The 23298-nt window shown below is 51.0% G+C and overlaps 1 protein-coding gene across 1 annotated transcript in view; it reads right to left on the bottom strand.

Annotated features, from left to right (window-relative positions):
* Positions 1-2403: 2403 nt before the first annotated feature.
* Positions 2404-23298, bottom strand: part of LOC113270039 (L-gulonolactone oxidase) — a 31495-nt gene continuing 10600 nt past the window's right edge. The window contains exons 6-12 of the mRNA XM_044391175.3: positions 21614-21799; positions 11872-11979; positions 10858-10934; positions 6724-6873; positions 5696-5860; positions 3934-4024; positions 2404-3175 (exon numbers count right to left, since the gene is read on the bottom strand). Of these exons, the coding sequence (XP_044247110.1) occupies positions 3047-3175; positions 3934-4024; positions 5696-5860; positions 6724-6873; positions 10858-10934; positions 11872-11979; positions 21614-21799 (906 nt within the window). The 3' untranslated portion in view covers positions 2404-3046. The remainder of the gene's footprint in view (positions 3176-3933; positions 4025-5695; positions 5861-6723; positions 6874-10857; positions 10935-11871; positions 11980-21613; positions 21800-23298) is intronic.

A 23298-nucleotide genomic window follows, 5' to 3' on the forward strand; every position in this document is an offset into this window, starting at 1 on the left:
GATTTGTCAAAAGCTTGAGCCAAAAGAGACATCTGGGTTCTGCAATAATAAGTACATTTCCAGAACATTCTTTCACCCTAACACTGCAGGACTGGAAGTTTTACTGAATCTCAAGGTTTCAGACTGAAGACATTGTGCTGTGTGTCCCTCAGAATATGTACTTCTCCTGCTGGGGTCAGCGTGAGCTGCCAGAAGACCACAGAGCAAATGTGCCACTCTTTCCTAGAGTGGAAATGTCATTTCAAGATTTGGAAAGTAAAATTTTACTCAAAAGTTTAAAACACAGTTACATTATGAAATAGAATGCAACATCCATAGATTTTAGAAATTAAGTTCAAATTCTCGAAAATGTAGCGCTGCCATTCCTCAGTTGAAAGGTTTGAAGACACTTTTTCCTAACTTGCTGTGTGATGTTGGACAAGTGTCTTCACCTCTCTGAGCCTTGGTTTCCTCCTCTGTAGAACCTGAGAGTGATTGGATTTCCAAAGCCTCAGGGTTTTTCCTGCTATGCTTTTCTTTTTAGTAACTTTATCCATCCCTTATGTTTATCAGTCAGCGTCCTCTGGAGAAACAGAACCAGGGTGTATTTCATATCTATTCAAGAAATTGGCTATTGTGATTTTCCCAAGCCTGAAATCTGTGGGGCAGCCCCACAGTCTTGAAATTTAGTTGGAAACTCTCGAGGCAGAATTCATTTTTCTTCCAGAAACCTCAATTTTTGCTTTTAAGTCTTTCAACTGATTGCACAAGGCCCACCCACGTTTTCGAGGATAATTTCCTTTATGTCAAGTCACCTGATTGTAGACATTAAACACACCTACAAAACATCTTCAGATCAGTTCCTAGATTAAATAACTCAGTACTAGAGTCTAGTAAGTGGACAACATAAAACGAGCTGTCACACCTGTGACACACACTTCCGAGGAGGGCCCAGGAGGGCACTACCCATGGTGCTCAGAAGGACCCTACGCTTGGTGTCATGCATTGCGTCACCCTCTTGGCATGTTTGTTTTGCCCTGGACCCTGTGAATGACACAATCAGACCAGCAGAAGGGCTGGGTCTCGCTCCCTAGCCACGGACTCAGATCTTCCGACTGAGGTAGCCTTCCTGAGGAAGTTTCATCCAGATGGGCTGGCTGGGTCGGTCTTCACAGCTTTGCAATTTCCCCAACACTTCATCTTACCCTCCTTGATAGCACTATTTAATGTCATATGCACACTAATTTTGTTTCCCTGAACTAGAATATTCATTTCTTCATGTTTATTGGAGTAAGAAATCTCCAACCTAAAATTTATCATTTTAACATTTATCATTTTAACATCCGTATTGTCATGCAACTATTACCACTGTCCATCTCCAGAACTTTTTCATTGTCCAAGACTGAGTCCCCAGTAACTACTAGCTCCCCACTTCCCCTCCCTCAGCAGCACCCCCCACAACCCCCATTCCACTCCCTATGAATCCGACTACGGTAGTTGCCTCATCTGGGTGGGGTCATAGAGTGTTTGTGTGTTTGTGACTGGCTTATTTCGCTTAGCATGGTGGCCACAAGTTTCATCCATACCGTAGCCTGTGGCTCCGCCTTGAACACTCCACCGTGAGGGCATTACACATTGCGCTTACCCGTTCATCCGCACACAGCTGGCTTGCTTCCACCTTTTGACGATTGTGAATAATGCTGCTCTGAACATGCTGTACAAATCTCTCCTCGAGTCCCTCCTTCGGTTTTTCTGGGCACACACCCGGAAGTGGAATTGCTGGGTCATGCGGTAATTCTAGGTTTAATTTTCTGAGGACCCGCCATACTGTTTTCCAGAGTGGCTGTGCTGGGTTACGTTCCCACCAGTGATACGTAACAGTTCCTCTCTTTCCACATCCTTCAAACACTTGTTTTTTTAATTTAATTTTTTAAATAATAATGATCCTCATGGGTATGAAGTGCTATCTCATTGTGGTTTTATTTGCACTTCGTAAATGATTCGTGATGTGGGGTATCTTTTCTGGGACTTCTTGACCATTTGGGTATCTTCTTTGGAGACTTGTTTACTCAAGTCCTTTGCCCATTTCAACATTTTTGTTGTTGTTGAATTTTAAGAGTTCTTTATATACCATGGATGGTATCCTCTTATGAGGTATGAAATTTGGCCAGGAATCTGTCTAAATGTTCCATCACTTCCCCAAAGCACTTGACACCCTAGTAGATGTGCAGTGGATACTCACAAAAGAACGGTCACGAAGGGTGACAGGTCAGAGGCCAACTGAAACTACATTTGCAAAAGGAATATGAAGAACATTTTCTAGGCAGGCCCAAGACCCCATTACCTCTGGAGGGAACCCAGGAAAAAAACCCAGCCTCTTGTTCCCAAAGCATTACCTGGAGATGAAGAGGTGGGGGCAGAGAGTGAATAATTCTTGGTTTTTATTTAAAAGAAGGCAAGGAGGGGCCCACTCCCCAAACATCCCCTGAAACAGATGTGCTTGAAGGTCAGGCTATGGGAGGTCAGGTGGACAGACGGAAACTGGACGAGGGCAGCCCCAGGGCAGGTAGGCACTCACCTAAGCATGTGAGAAACCTTCAAGGGTGTAAGAACGCAGAGCACACACGACAACTGTGCCCAAACACATGTTACGAGGGGACCAGAAGTTACAGACTCCTAGCTAGCAGGTGGCACCCGTGAATGACCGAATCCCCGACCTCTTAAACAAACCTAACAGTTCCGGGTTTCTCTATTTCCCGGGAAAACACACTGCGGTGATTGTAGGTTCAGGAAAAGGGACTGCCGCATGTAAATGATGTCCATGGACACTTGGGTGCTCTTCTTTGCAAGGGGTTGTTATAAGGATACAGGAAGTAGGAGAATAGGGAGCCCTGCCCAGATCCAGGCTCGTCGCTGGGGTTTGGAGCAGCTGTGGGGGCGGCAGCGGAGGGCCCGCAGAGAGAGGTCTGCTCCCCACTAGGCCCGTGGGACGGTGAGCCTTCAACCTCACTGGAGGTGGGCCTGAAGGATGAGATGGGGTGGGCTCAATCTATTTTCTGTTTCTGCTTCAGTAGAACACCTTCTCCAGATACGCATTCAGGAACATCCCGGTGGGGTCCAGCTTTTCTCGGATGGCACAGAACTTCAAAAAGGCTGGGTACATTTTCTCAAAGTCCTTCCTGGTGCAGTTGTGGGCCTGGGGAAGCAACCAGACACAACAGGCCTTGTTCCCTGGAGCTGGCATCTCAGTGGGGCTGCAAATGGGCAACCCTGAGTCTGTATGTCTGCATACGTGACACTCCTATCCCTGGGCACACGCATGCGTGCACTCACCCACACATGCAGGCATGCACACAAAATGCACCAATACCTATCCGTGCACGCACGCCTGTGTGCACACACATCCAGGCATACGCATGCACGCATGCGTGCACACGTAATGTAAAGACCCAAACCGGAGAGAGGAAGTTCTGGGAAGCTAAAGAAGGGAGGTGTTACAGTGTTAACATGAAACTCTCCACTCCCTGTGGCACCCCACAGGATGACAGTGGAGAGGGCTCTGGCCCCAATTCTACTGCTAATTAGTAAGTCTCGTTACCTCTGAGAGACTCAGTTCCCCATCTGTTAAAGGGGCTCATGGACTCCTGCCTTATCCTGCTCATGGGGTTTCTATGGGAATCAAATGCAATGAAAGATGAGAAATGTCTCTGAAAACTCCAAGGGAGTTGTCACTGAGTACAATCACCGAGCAGCTGGAACACGGATGCAGGGGGAAGCTGGGTCTGCGTAAGGCGGTGGAACCCTTCCTTCCTGTGACTCGCTCAGCCCCTGTTCCCAACTTCTGAGCCTTGGGCAGGCAAAGGACCAGGGAAGAGAGGAGCCCTCTGGGGAGCCCCCAGCTCACAGCAGCTGCCCGGCCAATGGCCCTGCAAGCCTCTCACTGGCAAACCCTACCTTGGCCCAGTGGGGCCTACCCCCGACCTTCTTCATGATGGTCTCGTAGGTCAGCCAGTAGTCCAGCCGGGGCACGTCCTTGCCATAGGGCCTGGTGGGGAGCAGAAGGAGGTGAGGCCCTGTCCCTGCCCTGAGAATCCCACCCCAGTGACGTGGCACCTTCTCCGTGCCATGCCCAGCACGTGGCGTGTGGTACGAAGATCAAGTCGGTGGCTCTGTCCGCACGACACGGACTGCAGAGATCGCGCAACCTCGGGGTTTTTGCTCATTGCTCATCACCAGAGGGATTTCATAAAGGGTTGCTTCCTCTCACATATTTTATAGCTGGCCTCTGAAAAGTATCACGAGTTTAAATATGCACACACATGCACACATCTTTATGGCATATAAACATGCCATCTTTTTTTTAATGCCATGGCATTCTTCTTTCTTTTATTTCCTTCCTTCCTTCCTTCCTTCCTTCCTTCCTTCCTTCCTTCCTTCCTTCCTTCTTTCCTTCCTGTCTAGATTTCCTTATTTATTTGAGAGTAAGAGAGTGAACGGGGGAAGGGCAGAGAGAGGGAGAGGGAGAGGAGAGAAAATCTCAAGCAGACTCGCTGAGCACGGAGCCTGATGCGGGGCTGGATCTCATCAATCCTGAGATCATGACCTGAGCCAAAATCAAGAGTCAGACACTTAACTGACTGAGCCACCCAGGCACCCCTAAATATGCCGTCTTTTTGACAAAGCCTAGGAATCTCTGAATCCCCTCATTTGATGTATGGCAAGCATGGCATATCACCTAGTTGGTCAGTCCTCACTGCCAGCCAAGTCAGACTTACAGACAGAAAAAGTGGAAGTCAAAAATTCAAATAAACATGATGCATACACATGGCAACTTTCTCACTACTGATTTGCATTCATAGGTAGGGAGAAGACAGACAGAGGGACAGATAGACAGGGTCTGAGCCTTGCCAGGAGTCTGTCCCTGCGTGAGAGAAGCTGCCTCCCATCTTTGGGACACCTTTCTGAACAGTGCATTCCTTAATTGTCCCTTCGGCATCCTCAAGGTTTGGGGTTTTTACAAGCTAGAGAAATACACCATAGTAAGATTCGAGCTGGGCAAGAGGTATGTTTTTCTTTTGCAAAGTCAGAGGAGGGTTATTGTCAATGAGAGGTGGGAAGAAGAGGCACATTTTACAAGGACATTTTTTTAAGAGATGAACTTCTTCAACGTGCCTGTCTGTAATCCTGGAGACTGCTACGTATCACTTACTAGGAAAAAGATAATGCCTCCGTGAGCGTACGGCACTGCACAGCGCCTGGTGCAGAGGGTCAGGATGGCCAAGGCACCCAGGCAGACAGCTCGAAAGCAGCGTGATCCTCTTTTCTGCTTAACCTAAACCTGGCCTCAGAATCCTTCTCAACACAGCGTTCTAGGCTCTCAGAGCCATCGACCAGAGTAGGCACACGAGAGAGCACGCCTTCGCCACTGCATAGCATCTGTCTCACAAATGGTAGCTATTCGTAGTCACATTAGCTATTAATTAATATTAATTATCGCATTACCATAATATTGTCATTCACATAATTCACATACTACAGGTGTAGAAACCCAAAGGGGAGATATTTTTTTTCCTGCTTCCAGGACCAAAGAAGTCTCCCTAGAGAAGGCGGCATTTGAACTGGCCTTGAAAGATGGGTGACGAGAGGGGTCCTTGCAAAGCGGAGGGGCCGCCTCCCACACCCCACCCCAGCCCACCGCTCGCAGTGAGCCGGTCACCTGTACATGATGATGTTCATGTAGCAGCTGTCCCTCTGGAAGCAGGGGCTCAGCAGGATGTCATCCCCGCGGGTGAAGCGGACCTCCACGGGGTAGTGGGCCACCATCTTGGGGTGCGCCTCCAGCATGGCCTTCAGTTCCAGCAGGGCCTCCTTGGTCTTCTCTCTGCACTCGGCCGGGGGGGACAGAACCCAGACCTCGGGGAAGGGTCTCCGGAGCCCTCACACAGGGTTCTGCACGGCCCCCCAGCCCGCGCCCAGGGATGGGAGCTCCCAGTGCCAGAGGCAGTCCAGGCTGGTGGCTCCTCTCAAAGTCCTTCTCACAGAAGGGGAGCCTGTGAATATGCCTCATGGGGGGCTACTCCGGCTCCTGGTTTAGCCCTGGCCCCCGCCCAGTCGGGGCTACCCTCGGGTGTCTGGCCTCAGCTGTCCCACACCCCCGGCCTCTTCCTTTTCTGACAGAGCAAAGCCAGTCTGATTCTAATACTTCCACTTGCTCTAATATCCCCCCAGTACAGCAGTGTCCCAGCCCTTGAACACAGTGCCAGGGGCAACCCCTAAGCCCTGGGCACCATCACCCCCTTTTCCTGGAGAGAGACAAAGAGAGGGGACACTTCCAAGAGAAAGCTGTAATGAGGTCCAGGGCTACAGACCTAGCCTCGGTCTTCACCAGGCGTCTCTCCCAAGGCAGAGCACGTGCCCCTGACATGCTAGGCGGGCTCTGTCCCCCCGACAGATGGAATGCAGGGGACAGTCTTTCCAAAAAACAAGCTAGGCAGGAAGGCCCACAGTCCACGCCCACATGCTGTGACCCACCTCAGGGCTGGGGAGGGACTGACAGGAGAGCAGAGGGGACTCTGTGGCTGCTGTGCCCTCAGAGGCAGAAGAGCTGGGCCCAAGGGTGCCAAGAGGGGACTCGGCCTCCAGGGTGCCCCCTACGAACGGGCGGGACCGGGAACCTGGCTGGCAGTGTGCGTGCCGGGGCTGCGCGAGGACCCGGACCCCGCAGCTGGCCCGCACAGCCCCTACCTGGGGATGGCCCAGTCCTGGACGTGCTGCTTGAAGCGGCACTCGTAGGTGAAGATCCTGTGGCTGAGGTCGCTGCTCTCCTTCTTCCTGGTGAACAGCAGCCAGAAGAAGAAGCGGTTGATCCAGCCCACGAGGCCCGGCAGGAAGGAGCTGGAGGGGCAGCGCAGAGGGCAATTCATGATCATATGATCGGGGCCCCCACGTGGCTCGCTCGGTTCAGCATCTGCCTTGGCTCAGGTCATGATCCCAGGTCCTGGGATTGAGCCCCGTGTTGGGCTCCCCGCTCAGCAGGGAGCCAGCTTCTCCCTCTCCCCCGCCCCCTGCTTGTTCTCTCTGACAAATAAATAAAATCTTTAAAAAAAATAATCCTGTTATTCAGCATTTAGCGAGCCCCCGAGGTGCGCTTACAAAGCATGGTCTCCCCCTCCCACCCCTGCCAGAAGCCCCTTCTGGGGAGCCCACCAGCATGCCCCTACTCCACTACCCAGGACTAGCTTGTTTTCAGTGTTTGGGTTGTTTTCATTCTTATTGTGGTAAAAAATACATAACATCAAATTCACCCTCGTAGCCGTGTTTAAGTATGAAGTTTAGCAGTGCTAAGTGTATTCACGTTGTTGTGGAGTGAGTCTCCGGCATCTTGCAGAGCTGCCACTCTGTCCCCAGAGAACAACTCCCCACTGCCCCTCCCCCAGCCCCTGGCAGCCCCCATGCTGCTTCCTGTCTCCATGAATCTGACTGCTCCAGGCACCTCCCAGAGGTGCATTCCTACAGTATTTGTCTTCTGTGACTGGCTTCTTTCCCTCAGCATCTTGTCCTCAAGGTTCATCCGTGTTGTAGCCTCTGTCAGAACCTCCTTCCTTTTTAAGGACGAATAATATGCCATGGTAAGTACAGACCACATTTCGTCTATCCATTCATCCATCGGACATGTGGGCGGCCTCCACCTTTTGGCTACTATGCATAACGCTGCTATGAATATGGGCGTGCAAATTATCTCTTTGAGTCGCTGCTTTCAATTCTTTTAGATATATACCCAAAGGGGACACAGGTCCTGAGGCTGGTTGCAGGGACCTGTCTGGTCATCCCATTCATGAACCCAGTTCCCGCCAGCTCGGGCTCCTCCGAGTTGAACTGGCTCTAATCGCATCAGTGGTGGCTCGTGCCTCTCCTGGAGTCACTCTAGACGCCTGGTAACATGGCTTGGTCTGGCTTCTCCCTGCCCACATTGGCCTCTGCTTAGAGGCACCCTCCCAGACGCCTGTCCCTTGTCACATCCCTGCCGTCTCACTGTCTGTCAAAAATCCATCCCAGCTGCTCAGAGCACCTGGTGGGGGTTACAGGTAACAGCAGATTCAGGGCCTTGCATCCTGCCACTTGGGTGCGGCACAGAAGCCGTTGTGAGAAGAGAGGGAAGTGAGGTCTAGTAAACACCTTTCAAGCAGACTTGACATTGAATCCTCCAAACAACCCAACTGTTGCTAGCAGCTCTACTTTATATATGGGTAAACTACAGCTCAGAGAGGCTGAGCGATTTACCCAGAGTCACACAGCAGGAAAATGAAGAGGTGAGGATCAGAGTCCAGGTCCCCCTGAATCCACAGCTCATGCTGCTCCCATGGTCCCAAGTTGCCCAGTTTCCTGGGACTCAGAAGGGGTACCTGGGTACCTGCCGCAGGGGTGGGGTGCAGGGAGAAGGATGTCATCTGTTTCAAGGCAGATGCTCTCTGGTGTCTCAGAGGCCAGCTGGCTGCAGTGGGGCTTTCGCTGGCCCCTGGGCACAGGGCTCTTCTAACCAGAGTTGCTGAGCTTGGCCTTGGCCCTGGCTCACCCTCCAGGGGCCTGTTCCCAACGGACAGCCTGCCTTTCTGTCCTGGTCAGCTCTGGCCACCACCATCACTCCTACAGGGGACCACCACTGAACTCCTCAGAGACAGGCACCAGGCTTTTCATTTGGCGTTTCTTACACAGATCTCCAGAAGCCACTCCTAGGTACCAGGCACTGTTCGGGGCACTGGGGACCGAGTGTGATGGGACAGACAGGGTCCCTGCCCTTGCAGGGACACAGGCACACAGGGACACATTGAGTCTTACTGTGAAGCAGCCATTAAACCACCAGGTATAATCTGTTATTCACTCTTCATTCCCGCACCTTAGGGCATGCAGCTTAGTGAGCTCCGCCGAGCTGCAGGGGCGAGCCAGGTGGACGCGGTTTCCAGAAGCAGCTAAGCCAGAGCCACGTGGGCTGAACTCCGAGGCTTCAGAGCTCTCACAGAGCGTCCACTCAGGCCAGAAAGGGCAGCAGTGATTTAGAGCCCAATTTACCTGGGTGCTCACTGGGCTTGGGCTCCGCAGACACACACACATAAGCTGCCGAGAGGCTGTGATGGAAGGTGGAGAGCGAGCCTGACCGGGCATGTTCCACTCACTGCCAGCCATAATCTGCTGGTGCAGTAGCCCCCTGGCACGCTTCCTCCCGGCTCCCTGTCCCTTCCCTGCTCAGATGAGTCCCAGCTTGCATTTCACTCTCCTAACACCTTCCAGGTGGTTAGTCACCCCAGCGTGGGTCCCATCTGATGCCACCTGTAGCTCCCCTACCCTGGGGAGGGCCAACTCTTCCCCAGATGCCCAGATGCAGGCCTATGGTGCCGAAGGTCTCAGCCGTGTCCAGGACTGACAGGAATTCCAGCTAGTTCCACAGGGCCTGTCGTCAGTGCCACCCTTGATGGGCTTTTCTGACCTTTTGGTAGGGAAGGATTTCTTGACAAGACACGGAAGTCCCCAAGGTAAAGGAAGAGATGGCCAAATTTCACTATATTAACATTAAATACATCTACACGTCAAAAAAAAAAAAAGCCACAAAAGTGAAAGACAACACAAACAGGGAGACGTTGCAACACAAAAAGTGAGTGCCCAAAATATATCAGTAAAACCCTACAGAACAGTAAGAAAAAAATACCCACTCAAATTTTAAAAAGGGCAAAATACATAAAGAGGTGCTTCAGAGGGGAGAAATCCGAAGGATCAATAAAATGAAAAATGGTGCACCCTTACGGGTAAGCATGGAAATAAGAATTCAGACCACAGTAAGATACTATTTAATTCATGCCACATGAAAGTGTAAAAGCCTGACAATTCCGATTTTGACCGGCTGGCGCAGCACAGAGAATCTGACAGTGCCCAGCGAGGTACCTTGGCATAACCACTTGGGAGAACAATTGGATCTGGGGACACTGAAGATACTCATACTCGATGGCCAAGGAATTCCACTCAGGAGTAGTCCACTCATGACAAACTCCACTCAGGACAAAAATAAAAATGCACCAGGAGCAATGGTTGAGAATGCTCACAGCAGTACGGAAAAAAAAAAAATCCTAGAAACCACCCAAATATCTTAGTATGGATAAACACATCCTGATAAATGCCCACAGTGAAAAACAAGTAATTACAGCTATCCATATCAACATGGGTAATTATCACTATCAACACTGAATTACCAAATTTATTATTTCAGGATTCATATAACTAAAGTGTAAATAAAAGCAAGGGACTGGTAAGCATACAGTTCAGGGTAGTGATTACTTCTTGGTAACCCCTTGGAGGCTGTGATTTGGGATTTCACAAAGGACACGCCAATTGTACTCAAGTTGTGTCATTTCTTAAGCTGGTGGTCACCACGTGGGTGCTTATTCCATTATTCCTTATACTTTGTTTTCTGTATTATTTTGCATGTATAAAATACTTCAAAAAAATTACATGATGCCATTCCATGTCTTGGCTGGATGCAAAGTTACCATTCAAGGCCCTGTGAAACCTTCCCCACCACTCAGAGTTCCACTGGCAGACATGGGGCCTGAGCATGAACAGAGATCTTAGGCTGGGAAGGAGGTAGAAAACAGGACAATATGTGAAGATGTACATATCACCTGGGAGCCAGAGAGTAGAGCCTGGGCATTGGTCCTTCTAAAAAAGCTCCTCAGGGGATTTGAATGTACAGGCAGAGTTAGAAATCACTGCTCTAGACCCAGGAGACAGACCCAATTCACATGCATAAAGGCCAGGGTGTTACTCTTCTCAGGGACCACATCCTCAACAGCATATAGCAGATGCTGGAAGAAGGTAACCTTGCATTCCTACCTGATCCAGAGCAGGAACTCCAGTAAATAGAATCCGACGGCATAGTCCCAAAACCAGTTGGCAGAAGAGGAGGGGGGCTGGGAAGAAAAATCCGTGATCAGTTCAGGGCCAGATCTCAGCTGCTTTCATATACATAGACATATATATATACATACACATGTACATTTAAATTTTAGTTAACGTACAGAGCAGTACTGGTTTCTGGAGTAGAGTTCAGTGGCTGCTTTCTGACCTATGCATCACAGTGCCCCTTAGAGATGTGTCCCAGGAGTGGCTGCACATGTGTGTGTGTGGGGGGGAGGGGTGACCCACCTACCAGGACAATTGAAAGCCTCACTCGGTGACACAGCCAAATCTCCTGCCCCTTTCATTTCATGTGTATTTATGCATGTACATATTTTGCACAAGACAAAGATGTGCATTTGTCCCTTGTCTTCTGAGCCCGTGAAGCAGGTGTCCAGCGATCCCCATTTATGAAACCTATGCCAGCCCCTAACATACAATGAGTGTCATTGCTTTTCCTTGACTTGTCCTGTGAATGTTCATCCTAAGTGATGGCTTTGTGCTTTGCTGAGAAGCAGCCCATTTGCTAAGGACATGGGGGAAAGACAAAACTTGATTCCTTCACCTGTCCAGTTGGGGGTGGGAAAGACGGGGCTGTCGGAGGGAAGGTGGGGGTGTATTAGGTGGTTCGTCCAGGTATAGCCCAGCTGCCTTGTACTCTATCTTATCCTATCCTGTTCTGCCAACACTTCCGCTCCCCTCTCCCTCATCTAGGCTGTCCCTTGACCTCACTCCTACACATCCCTACTGTGGTCACCTGGACCCTTATGGGACCAACTTTCCTTCCTCCTTCCACCCTCCCGCCTTTTCTGCTTCTGTCCTCATGCTCAGTGATGCCCACTCTTGCTTTCCCTCTCACACCTCACTGATCATCAGCACAATGACAAATGTCAGCTTCCCTGGGGACTGCAGGCTGTGTGTGAGGGTGGGAAGGAATGGTGCTGTTGCTACCTTGTTGGTGTGGTCCTGGTAGATGACGCTGACGTTCTCGCTGTGTGGGAACCAGAGGAAGCGGAAATACTCGGATTTCTTCAGGTGGCTGTCCAGGTTGTTCAGGACCTGACCTCGGCAGAAGGAAAAAGGGAAGACTGTGTTGGTTACAGGATGATGGTGGGGAAGTACTGGGAGTCAGGGCCTGGGGGTGCCTCAGTTTCTCCCCATCAAAAGGAAATACTTAAAATTGCCCTAACATTGTCAGATGACATGGAATGTGGCTTGTAATTCATTGGACATTAAAATGTTCCTTTTGCATGTTGACTTCCCCAAGCAGCTCACAGGATAGAAATGATTTCTTATTTGTCCTGGCTTGAACAATTCCTAGTTATATGAGTTTGGGCAAGGCACCTAATTCCCTGTGCCTCAAGTTCTTCATCCATAAAATGGGACTAATAACAATACCCATGTTGGGACTGGTATGAAGATGAAATGCATTAATGCCTCGAGAGTGCTTACGATGGTGTCACAAATATGGTAAGCACTGTACAGGTGTAAGCTGCTGCTGCTGCTACCCTTACATTGTCATCACCATTATCCTTTATCCCCATAACGCCCCTCACATCATGGGTCCTTAATAAAATGAACAGAAGAATCTCGCTGTAATGTGACTCATCATTGTACTCCTGGAGATGACATCAGAGAGCAGATCATGTCTTCCTAAAACCCATCGGGCAGATAGAGGACAATTTCTGAGACAAGGGTAGACAGACTGGGCATTTGACAGGGAGCTGGGAGGTTGAGGAAAAGTACACTGGTCTTGGAGTAAATTCTGGACTTGAGTCCTGGTCTGTAGCTTACAGTCTGCATGACCTTGGAGGAGCCATGTACCCTGAGCTTTGGCTTTCCTATCAATAACATGTGAGCATTTGTGCAATGAAATGACATAACCTATGTCAAAGCTCCCAGGTACAGTGACTGCCATATGGCATGTGGCCAAGTAACAGTTTGGTTCTGGATTTGATCAATGCTAGCACACGCACACCAACCAGTCCTATTCCCCAAAGTCCCTAGCTGTGACTTCCAGAAAGCTTTGAGGCCTCTGGGTAGCATTTCTCCATCTGTAGAATGAAGACAGTAATACGTTTCCTTCCCTCCTTCAAGGGATCTTGTGAGGAGCAGAGGAAATCATGGATTTAAAAGCACTCTATAAGCTGTGTAAACTCAACATTTGAGTGAGGGAGGACAGAGTGTCAGGAAAAAAAAACTTCCTGACCAAGCACACTGTGGGGAATTTGGTACCCAGTACAGATAAAAGGCTGTATCGAATCATGGGTTAATACAGTGTCTAAAGAGGTTGGTGAGCTTGAGGGAGGATGGCCACATCTGATCAGGAAGGTGAAGTCAAGATGAAGCACTGAGATGAACCCATCTAGAACTTAAGTCTGGAGTGTCTGAGGGCAGTGGAACTTTGGAATTCTGGGTCTTTGTCATGACTGTCAGGGAGGCCCCCTGACTCACAAGCAGTGCATGGTAGAGCCAGGGATACAAGGATGGGTGGACGATTGTTGCATTCAAGTAATGTGGCTTTCCTCCTAACCCTCCCCCACTCCACCCCAGCCCCAAGCTGTTGGTCCCCTGTTGTACTCTGCAAATGTCTCCCCAGCCTTCTCCCGTGACCCACTGCTGCTGCTGTGATATAGCCCATGCCCTTCTTAGCTGTCACCCATACTCTTGCACTGGCCCTCATAATATCCCCCCTTTCTCATCTCTCCAGACAACATCTCCAGAGAACATCCAAAGCACAGCTCAGAAGCCCCAGCAGCTCTCTATTTCCTACAGAATAAAACCCACACAACTTTGTTCAGCGTCCAGATCTCTGTCCACAAACACTGTCTGATATAACAGTTACTGGCCACAACTGGCCATTGCGCACCTGAAGTTGACTTATCTGAGCTGAGATTTGTATAATTCAAATGCTCCTCATAAAGCCATCTCCTCCCATCCTGAGTGGCTTCTACATATATTGCATCCATCCCAGAATTATATTGTAGTTACTGAAGCATCCATCTGTCTCTGAAATTGGGCAACATTCTCTTATAGGTCAGGGACTATCTCATCCAGCTTTGGTTCCCCCTGCTAGAGCAGAGATCAGCAAAATGTTTTATGAAGAACCAGACAGGAAATATTTTAGGCCTTGGGGGCCATATGGTCTCTGTTGCAACTATTAAACTCTGCCACCGTAGCGTGAAAGCAGCCAGACAATACATTAACAATGAGCGTGGATGTGTGCCAATAAAACTTTATTTACAAAAACAGGCAGCGAGACAAACTTTTACCTGCGGGCTGTACTTTCTCAATCCCTTGACTTAGAGCTGCTGGCACAAGGCCTTGCACAGAAAATGCTGGAGTACCCTATCACTCCTTATTTGAGGAGGAAGGCTTTTCCTGCTGTGCTGAAGGCCCAGGAAAAGTTCAGGATGAAATCCCAAGACCCCTGTCACTATCACTTCCATCCTGACAGAGGGATGGGCCCATGGTCCACAGGACTCTCACATGGGAAGCCTCTGGGCCGAGCTGATTTTCCCCTGGGGGAGCCAAGATCACAGCCTGCTGGCTTGGCCTGGAGGATGGGGCTAGGACACTGGAAAGGAGAAAAACCCCCATCTCCTCATGGTTGGCATCCCAGACCATCCAACTCTATTGTCCAGAATGCCAGTAGTAAATGTAATGGCACCCTTCTCAGCTCTGGTGCCGGAATCTAGCTTCCTACATAGAGTGGGGTGATGAGAATCAACCCCCCTATTACACTTTGTGCCTCTCTCCTGACACCAGCCATTCGTTTTCCTCCCTGCATGAGAGAACAAGGCGTATCTTACACACACACACACACACACACACACACACACACACACACACACATACTTCTAAGCTTCTAGAGGCATGAACCATGCATAATCAAGCTCTGGACTTTCTGTGGGCCCTAACTATGCACCAAATGGTTGCCGAATGGTGGTGGAACAGTGACCCCCCCCCCCACTGTAACTTAAACTCTTTCCTTCAGGACCCACAAACCATCCTAACTGGAGAAGGATGGTCCCTAGGATCATGGACTTCCTTGCTCTGACCTGTGTTTCCTGGGAGCACTACCACAACCATTTGGGTCCCACAGGAATCTCTTCCTTGGCACACTATTGACATGAAGGGTTCTAGAGGGTTCTGTCCACCCCGATTTAGATGTTGTGGCACTGTGGAGTTGGCTTTTGGGAACTGGCTATCAGGCTTGTGAGCAGAGGGCTTTGAGTTGACAAGGGGTGGGGGGGTCCTCAGCCTCAGTGGACAGTTACCCCAGGGAGTGGCTAGCATCTGGATGCTGACGACCAGGTTGGCGATAGAACTAGGACCAGTCCTGCTTCCTGGGGTCTGTGGCAGCCAGCTGTCCTCATCACATCTCATTAAGCTTTGGGTGGCATAAAGGGCAAAAAGGTTGACAACAATTTCTAAAACCTTCACGCCTTCTAACTGGTTGTGATTCCATACCGACCAAATGGCAAGCGTCTAAAATGCTGAGACTTTGCCAGAAAAGCTGAGAAGGCTGCCCCTTTCTTGGCACCACAAAACTGGACGAGCCAACATTCCCCCCCAACCTCCCAGCATCTAGAAACACTGATTCCAACTCTCCCTGGGGCCCAGGAATGACCGTTTCCCCTCACATAGCTTTGAGCAGCGTTCAGAAATCATGCTGTAATGTACTGAGGAGAATCAGTAATGGGAAGCACAGACTCGTATCTGAGACGGACCACCACACAGCATGGGTGGAAGGAGATGGGGAAAATCCCAGGAAGGATGGATTTTTAATAAATTGCTGGTTAACTGACCTTAAGTTGCCTTGTATTGAGCATGGCCATGTGTTTTGTGGATGTTGGGGTACGGGAGGCCGCAGATAAAATCCCTGCCCTCCAGAAAGGAATCACTGAGCAGCAAGACGGAGGGGGAACATTTCAAGAAGTGGTGACAATGTCCATGAGCAAAGCAGAGTGACCAGCACCCCAAGCTCGGATTCTGGGATCTACCCACACAGCCTGTGTCAGTAAGTAATAGTCCCTGCGAGTAAAGTCAGAGAGAAGAGGCGCCGGGGGCTCCTCTCTCTGAGACTCTAAAGGAAAGCAAGAGCAGAGGGTCCACCTTCTGTGTTTCCTTGCGTCCTGACAGCAGCCTGTGCGGACACTGGAGCACTCTTCCCCACCATGCAGGTGAGGAATCCAGGCTCAGGGAAGTGAGGAGACTTCCCCAGACTCATACAGCGTGAGTGGAGACACCGGGCTTCAAACCTGGTGGTGTGACTTGGAGAAGATTCCCAACCTCTACGTCACACGCCTCATGATGGGTCTACCTGGGCTCTTCCAAAGTTCAAGGCTGGAAGACCCATGGTAGGTGTTTAGTGAGCACGTGCTGGATGGAAGGCAGGAAGGAGGAGAAGAGGGAAGGAAAGACGTAAGGGAAGGGAAAACGGTGGCGCAGCCAGAGCTTCAAACCCAGCTTTATGCGTCAGAAGCGGCTGTCATTCTCCTTTGTCCTGGCTTCCTGCGCTCCTACTCTCAAATGCTCCCCCTGTAACTCAGGGCCAGACAGCCTGGAGGGCTTGGCCATCAGCGACAAGCCCGCGGTCAGAGAGGACATGATGCCGGGGAGCCGCGAGCCTCTGGGAGTGGCCCAGACATAGAGGCAAACACTCAGGGAGTTTGCCACCCGAATGGAGGTGGGGCAGCTTCCTGGGAACCTGAATGGCTGGAAACCAGGAGCAGGTACCAGTGTCTGAACGGGAGGGTGCCCTGTCTTCCTGTTGGTTCTCAAAAACTTCATGCCTCCTGAAGGTTACATCCAATTATTGCTCCTTTTAGATTAGAGGGAAAACATCTGAGGCTGAGCAAGGATGAGAAGTTTCTAATGATGATTTTCTGATCCTTCCTCCTCTTCCATGGGTTTCTTTCCTTTGAGGGGAGCAAGGCCCGTGTTGTGTGGCTTTCCATATCCACTTAGCTCTTCCTCCTGAGCACTCAAAGCCTCTTAAAGGTGTCCTTTAAAGGCTTCTTTGAGCGGAGAGAGCAAAAGCAAACTGAGTATGGAGCCACTGATTGCACACACACCCCCTTGGAATAAACCACAGGGCTGCAAATGCCACCGACCCTCCGTGGCGGCCCTTGTTTCTGGCCTGTGAGTGTGGGGAAGGCTGTGGGCAGGTTTGATGGCCCTGATGATGGGCCTCTCAGAGAGCCAGGCTGGCTCTGCAGCCCTGCGGGGAGAGCGGCAGCCATGGGTTCACAGAAAGGGGGAGACCCACAGAGGGCTTGCTGCCTCACAGACACCTGCTCCAGGAGCCCTCTCGGGGTGAGCTGGGGTCTATGTGGGAGCCGTGGGAGTGTTCCCACGGGGCTCAGGCCTCTCCTTGTGGGTAGGGCCCAAGCACTTCACCAGGTGCTCCAACTGAGAGAAACAGTAATGTGGGAGGTAACTCTTGCCTCCAGGGTGTGGTGAGCAAGTGGGGGGACAGCTTTGCACCCAGGCGCTGCTCTGACTTACAGAGTGTCAGAGCTGAGAAGGCCTTAGGGGCCATCCACTTTGACCCTGCTTTTAAAAGCTAAAGAAACTGGGGACCCCACATGTGAGGGATTTGCTCAATCAGGGTAGCAGGGACCCTATTCAAACAGGGCGGCAGCACAGCCAGACTCGGGGGCCCTGCCTCCCTCCCTGGACACCTTTCACTACATCCTGTTGAGTGTTCATTGGTTTGTAACTTGTGTGTGTGTGTGTGTGTGTGTGTGTGTGTGCGCGCGCGCACACACACACACGTGCGCCCACGTTGTCTTTTAGGGGAGGAGATGGCAACTGCTATTTCTCATGTGTCACCCTAGCCTTTCAAAATCAAAGAAGTTGGAAGCTCTGAGAAGAATGCAATCCATTGCCTAGAGCCACTGAGAATTTTCAAGGATGGCGTGACTAAGTCAGAAGTCTCCACATTGAGGTTAAGTTGGAGGCAAAAATATCCTTGTGCTCTGGACAGACATAGAGGCCAGCCTCTGTGTGTGTGTGCGCGCACATGCATGTGTGAGTGTGTGGGGGGAGGCGGAGGGTGGCCCGAGAACAGGCTCCACTAGAAGCAGGACCTGGCTGTAATCAATCTTAGTCAATCTCAGCTGGGGCAGAAGAGGAGCAGAAAGAGAACAGACCAGGTATCAGAGACCACTCATCCACTTGGCTACAATACCCTGGTAGGAACCTGGGGGCCTGTGCTACTGGCAAAAAGAAGCAATTTTTTTTTTTTAATCTCTGGGTCAACATCTTCATCTTAACAAGTAGTAAGTGCTGACCGATCTGAGAGGCAGGAAAACAGATTCAGCAGTAAAGCCCGTTACAGCGCCTTCCTGCTTGAAGTGGTCTGTGCTGCCCATCTCCCTTCCTCGCTGGATCCCCGCTCCCCTCCTCGCTGGTGATACTCATCCATCCCACCACCTGCCCCCTGTTCCCCTGAAACCATCCTCACCAAGGCCAGCTACAGCCTGCTGATGACCAGACCGGTCAACACGCAAACTCCCCAAGGCATGAGACCTTGCTGACTGCTCCAGCCCGGACACCTGGCATCCCTTGCCCCTGTGGCCATCCTCTCTTCACGGGCTTCATTCCTCTATAACCCATCCTCCTCGGTCTCCTTGACACCCTTTCCATCTTCTTATCCACTCCCTTCTCACCCAAACCCCCTCTCTCTGGGTGATCTTGCCTACCCCATGACGACTTAGGGGGCTGATGACCCCTACTTTGGCCTGAACTGTATCCATCCCACATTCATATATTGAAATCCTAACCCCCACTACCTCGTAATAGGACTATATTTGGAGACAGGGACTTTAAAGAGGTAACTAAGGTCAAATGAGGTCACTGAGTGAGCCCTAATCCAATATGACTAGTGTCCTTGTAGGAAGAGATTAGGACACAGATATGCACAGACAGGAGGTCATGTGAGGACGAGCAAGAAGACAGACATCTACAAGCCAAGGGGAGAGTCCCCACAAAGAACCAACCCTGTAGACATCTTGATCCAGTCCGTGCTGTTACTGCAGCCCTAGCAGACTAACACAACCCCTCGATCTGCACCTCCAGCCTCTGCCTCCTGCCTGAGTCCCAAACGTGCGAAGCCAGCTGCCTTCCTATACCTCCACCTGAGACACCTCAAATCTGAGTTCCCAAACTAAACCCACCATCTCGCTCCCTGCACCTGCCGTGCCTCCTGGATTCTCCACCTCTGTGATAACACCATTTCTGCCTCCTGCCTCCGACTCCCTCAACCCCACACTCAGCTGCCAAGTCCTACTGGTTCCTCATCTTAAATCTCTCTTAACTTGTGCCCTAAAAAAAGTGGGCTTGGCTCTGTAATTCAGCCCCTCGTGTACCTCTCCAGGCTATGCCCACTCTACCTCATTCTTTTCCAAATCTCCCTCCCAGCACTGACTTTGGTCAAAGCGCTCTCTGCCAGGCTCCCTTGGGACATGATGGTTGTTATGGACTATTTCTTCATCTGCACTGGCTCCTGTCTTCAGTTTCAAGGCCCGGGGCAGCCTGGCTAGTCGGTGCATCCTGGAGCCCCAGCTCCAAGACTATCGTGCCCTCGTTAGCCATGTCGGCATACCTGGTTAACCTCGGAGTGGGGACCAAGATGAGCGATCTTTGTAACCTCCCCCTGCATGCATTTCTGTAATTCCTTGTCTCTTCAAAACGCTTTGGCTGAGAAGACTGGCACACTTGGTTCAGAAGCAGCAGGGATGAGGGATGGTGGAGGATCCGTGATCTCCTATGCAGCCAGCCCAGGGGCAAGACACCGGGAGGGTACAGAGGACGGATGGTAGCAGCCGCCAAGGGGCAGAGAAGCAGACTGTCCCTGGGTCTGTTGAGAAATAGATGTACCCAGGCTTCTCAGCTGAAGCCTGAGAAGAATGCACGGGTTGTATCTCAGTGGAGGGTCCCTGCCACATCTTGCTGCATGACCAGGATAGAGGGGTTGCCCAGGATGGAGGTGTTGCCCCTCTGAGTAGTACAGAATGACAAGCCTGAGGATACTAGAGGCATGAGGGCTGAAGGGAAAATTGATCTTTGCAGTGGGTGCTCAGAATATTCCCTGGCCTTAGGAGTCAGCCCTAAAGTCATCCGAGTCTCAAATGCTGACCCCACAGGAGGCCTCAATCAACATGCCTGGCACTGAACAGAACGTAGGATGCTTTCTGAACCCTACTTGGAGTGAACAAGGGGTCTAGACCTGCCCTCTAGCACTGGTCTGGGAGCTTGTAGCTGGTTGAGGCAGGCCTAGGTGGCCCCAAAGAGCTCAGAGTCTGGGCTGGTTGCAGGCAGAGTCATGTGGGCCTCCAGCCAGCCCCTCGTGGGACTTTCTGGCTTAGCTACACCTTGTCCCTGCCAAACAATTCCATGAAATGTCCTCGTCTCAAACCAGTCCTACTTTCTTGGGCCAAGGCATCAGGCAGTTCACTTGCCAATTACTGGCCCATCAGGCTCAGTATTGGTACTCCAGGGATCGATGCTGCCCCCGCCCAGACCCGTGGAATCACTTTCTTTACCACCAACTGGGAGTTCTGGGGATAAATTTCCACCAAACATCATGCCTCTGAGTAGGGGGCCTTCTGGATTTAAGGCCTTTGCCTTGTGGCTTCATGCATTAGAAATTCTGAGGTCAGGATTTGAGACCTGGTTCTAAGTAACAGTATTTTCCTTTTATCACTGACTTGGTGCCATTGGGGGCATATTGTAATACGGAACTAGATAATTTATGTGTGTTACCTGATTTAATCCTCAGATTCAATACTTTAAGGTAGATATTGTTAACTCTCTTTCTGGATAAGGAAATTAGGGCTTAACAAGGTTAAATGATAGGCTTAAGGTCACAGCTTTGAAGTGGCAGGGCCAGCATTCAAGGACAGGTTAATTGAATCGCCAGTCCCATCTTAAGCACGTTGGGTCAGTAGTGTTTACATCACTGACTATTCCAACTGTGCAGAGGGTCTACTCATATCGAATGATAAGGTGACCATGGAGGAACTCAAAAGACCACGGAACTTGGAACGATAGATTCGAGCCCCATAGCTTAGTGATTACCAGCCACAGACCCCGCCTGCCAGGCGTTTCAGGACTGCTGCATGCTACCCAGCCATCCATGTATCCAATCACCCATCCATCCATGCATCGATCCATCTATCCAGCCAGCCAGCCAGCCAACCAACATGCTTTTCATTCATTCCCAAAACAGTCCTATCAGTCAGAAGTCCTCCTTTCTGCCCTCCATCACCTAGATCCACAGCCCCTGCATGTGACCTGAGGCAGCCAGCCCGATGGAAAGTTAGCCCACCCACTTGGCTGTGAAGAAGCCATTGTAAAGGGAACACAGGGCACACTGTCTGGCTCAGTGCAGTTGAGAGTTAATGCCTTTCCAGGAGCAGTCAGCTCATGCCAACACAGTATCTCCCCTGGCAAGTCTCTACCCAACTTCCCTTCTCGCCAGGACATCTGAGCTTCACTGACCTGCTCAGAAAGGGACGTGGCCACAGTATCCTTGGGCCAAGGAAGAGTTAGAGAGGTCAACCTACTCCCCTATTCAGGGGGCCAGCAGAGCCCCCCGGGGTCGTCAGTGGAACATGGCCTACTTGTCAGCACCCTCCCTTTATTTTCTGAGGTTGAGCGGTGGCGAGCAAGACACCAGTACCTCTTCCAGGGTTGAGGGGAAGGAGATCTCCTGCAAGTGGAACTGTGGCACACACTGCAGGGTGACGGTGAGGATCACCCCCAGGCAGCCCAGGTGCACTCGCGCCGCCTGGAACACGTCTGCGTTGCTGGTCTCGGAGCATTCAAGAACTGTCCCGTCGGCCGTCAGCAGGGTCAGCGCCACCACCTAGCAGTGAGAGAAGAGCACTGCAGAATCCCTGTGGGCATTTCCCGCAGGCGCCAGGCAAGGCCCTCCCTGCCCTGCGTGTCCTGGGCTGCGAGAGGCCAGGTAGCACCACGCCCCGAAGATCAGTGCCATCTGGCCACAGGGCAACAGGGAAGCCAGGCTCTGTCTGGGCAGCATCAGCCCCCAGTCTCTTACCCTGGGCCCCCATTTCCAGAGGAATCCTCTTTTATCGCCGGTTTAAGTACTTCTCCACACTCTGCTACCTGCTAATTCGGATGGAAATTGCTTTTGACATGCGTGGTTGGTGGCTGGGTGCTCCGGGTGAGAGAACAGAGAAAGCTGAACTAATTCTAATTAACAGCAACCAAGACCAGAGGGGAGAAATTGGCAGAAATGGGGCACGACGGCCATCTGTAGGAGTGAGGGCATCAGAATGATTTTTATAAAAAACAAATTTTGTCTACGATCCAGGGCTGTGAGTGAGAACTGGCCAGTGAAACCCCTCTCCAGGGTCCAGCAACAAAGACAGTAGGCACTGCTTTACCAGCTGTGTGACCGAGGGCATGTTATCCAACCTCTGTTTCCTCATCTGTAAAATGAGGACAGTAACTGTCTCAGAGATAGCATGTGCAGTAGCCAGCTGAGTGTCTGGTGTACAGGGGACACCGAAGATATCAATCCTCTCCCCTTGCTCCCAGCCATTGCCATAATATGCAAAATAAGGCAGCGTGCCTCTCCCACTCCTTTCCAGGGGCTGGTCCTGCTCAGCTGAGCTTCCTAAGAAAAGGGGCCGGGAAATCTCATGCACCTTTTGATTTGTGGTGACCCAGAATTATTTCATACTCTGCTGAGCATTTTTTAGAAACTGCCATCAGCCCTGGACAGTAGATCAGGACTGTGGCCTAATCTTGGGGGGTGGCTGTTGTCTGTCACCCCCCATTACCACTGGGCTCTGCTGGGCAGGGAACCCAGCTTTGAGGGCATCGTGGCATGTTCATGAGGGCTCCAAGTACCTGGGGATCGGGTCCCACAGAGCCCAGCATGCTTTGGGGCAGCAGCTCTTGCTATGGGAGGGGTCGAGCACGATGAACACAGCTGCCCTTGGTCGGCGTCCCTCCCCTGGCTCATGCCCTTCCCCCACGACAACCCTCGCCTGCTGGGGGATTCTGTGGGGCTTTTGTGGTAGAAAGAGGGAGGGGAGGAGGACAAGAGCAACCAGAGTCTGTGCACAATGCTGGTGAGAAAGCAAAGAGAAGTTTTAAGGGCAAGTGTGAATCAGGTTTCCCTCGTGGTGTTCAGGAAAACAAATATAAAAAAAATCAATCTCTTAGAAATTGCTTTTGGACTATTTTCCTTTGATCTCAGAGCTGCTCTGAGACCGGCACACATGGGACCCAGTCCCCAGAAGCCACATTCAGATAATGTTTACGGGGCATCTGTCCACCTCAGGAGAGAGCCATACACCTGAGTAGTTGACGGGGGTCGTTTAAGCGATCCAT

The sequence above is a fragment of the Ursus arctos genome, unplaced genomic scaffold (genome assembly GCF_023065955.2).
Source record: "Ursus arctos isolate Adak ecotype North America unplaced genomic scaffold, UrsArc2.0 scaffold_11, whole genome shotgun sequence".
Lineage (NCBI taxonomy): Eukaryota > Metazoa > Chordata > Mammalia > Carnivora > Ursidae > Ursus > Ursus arctos.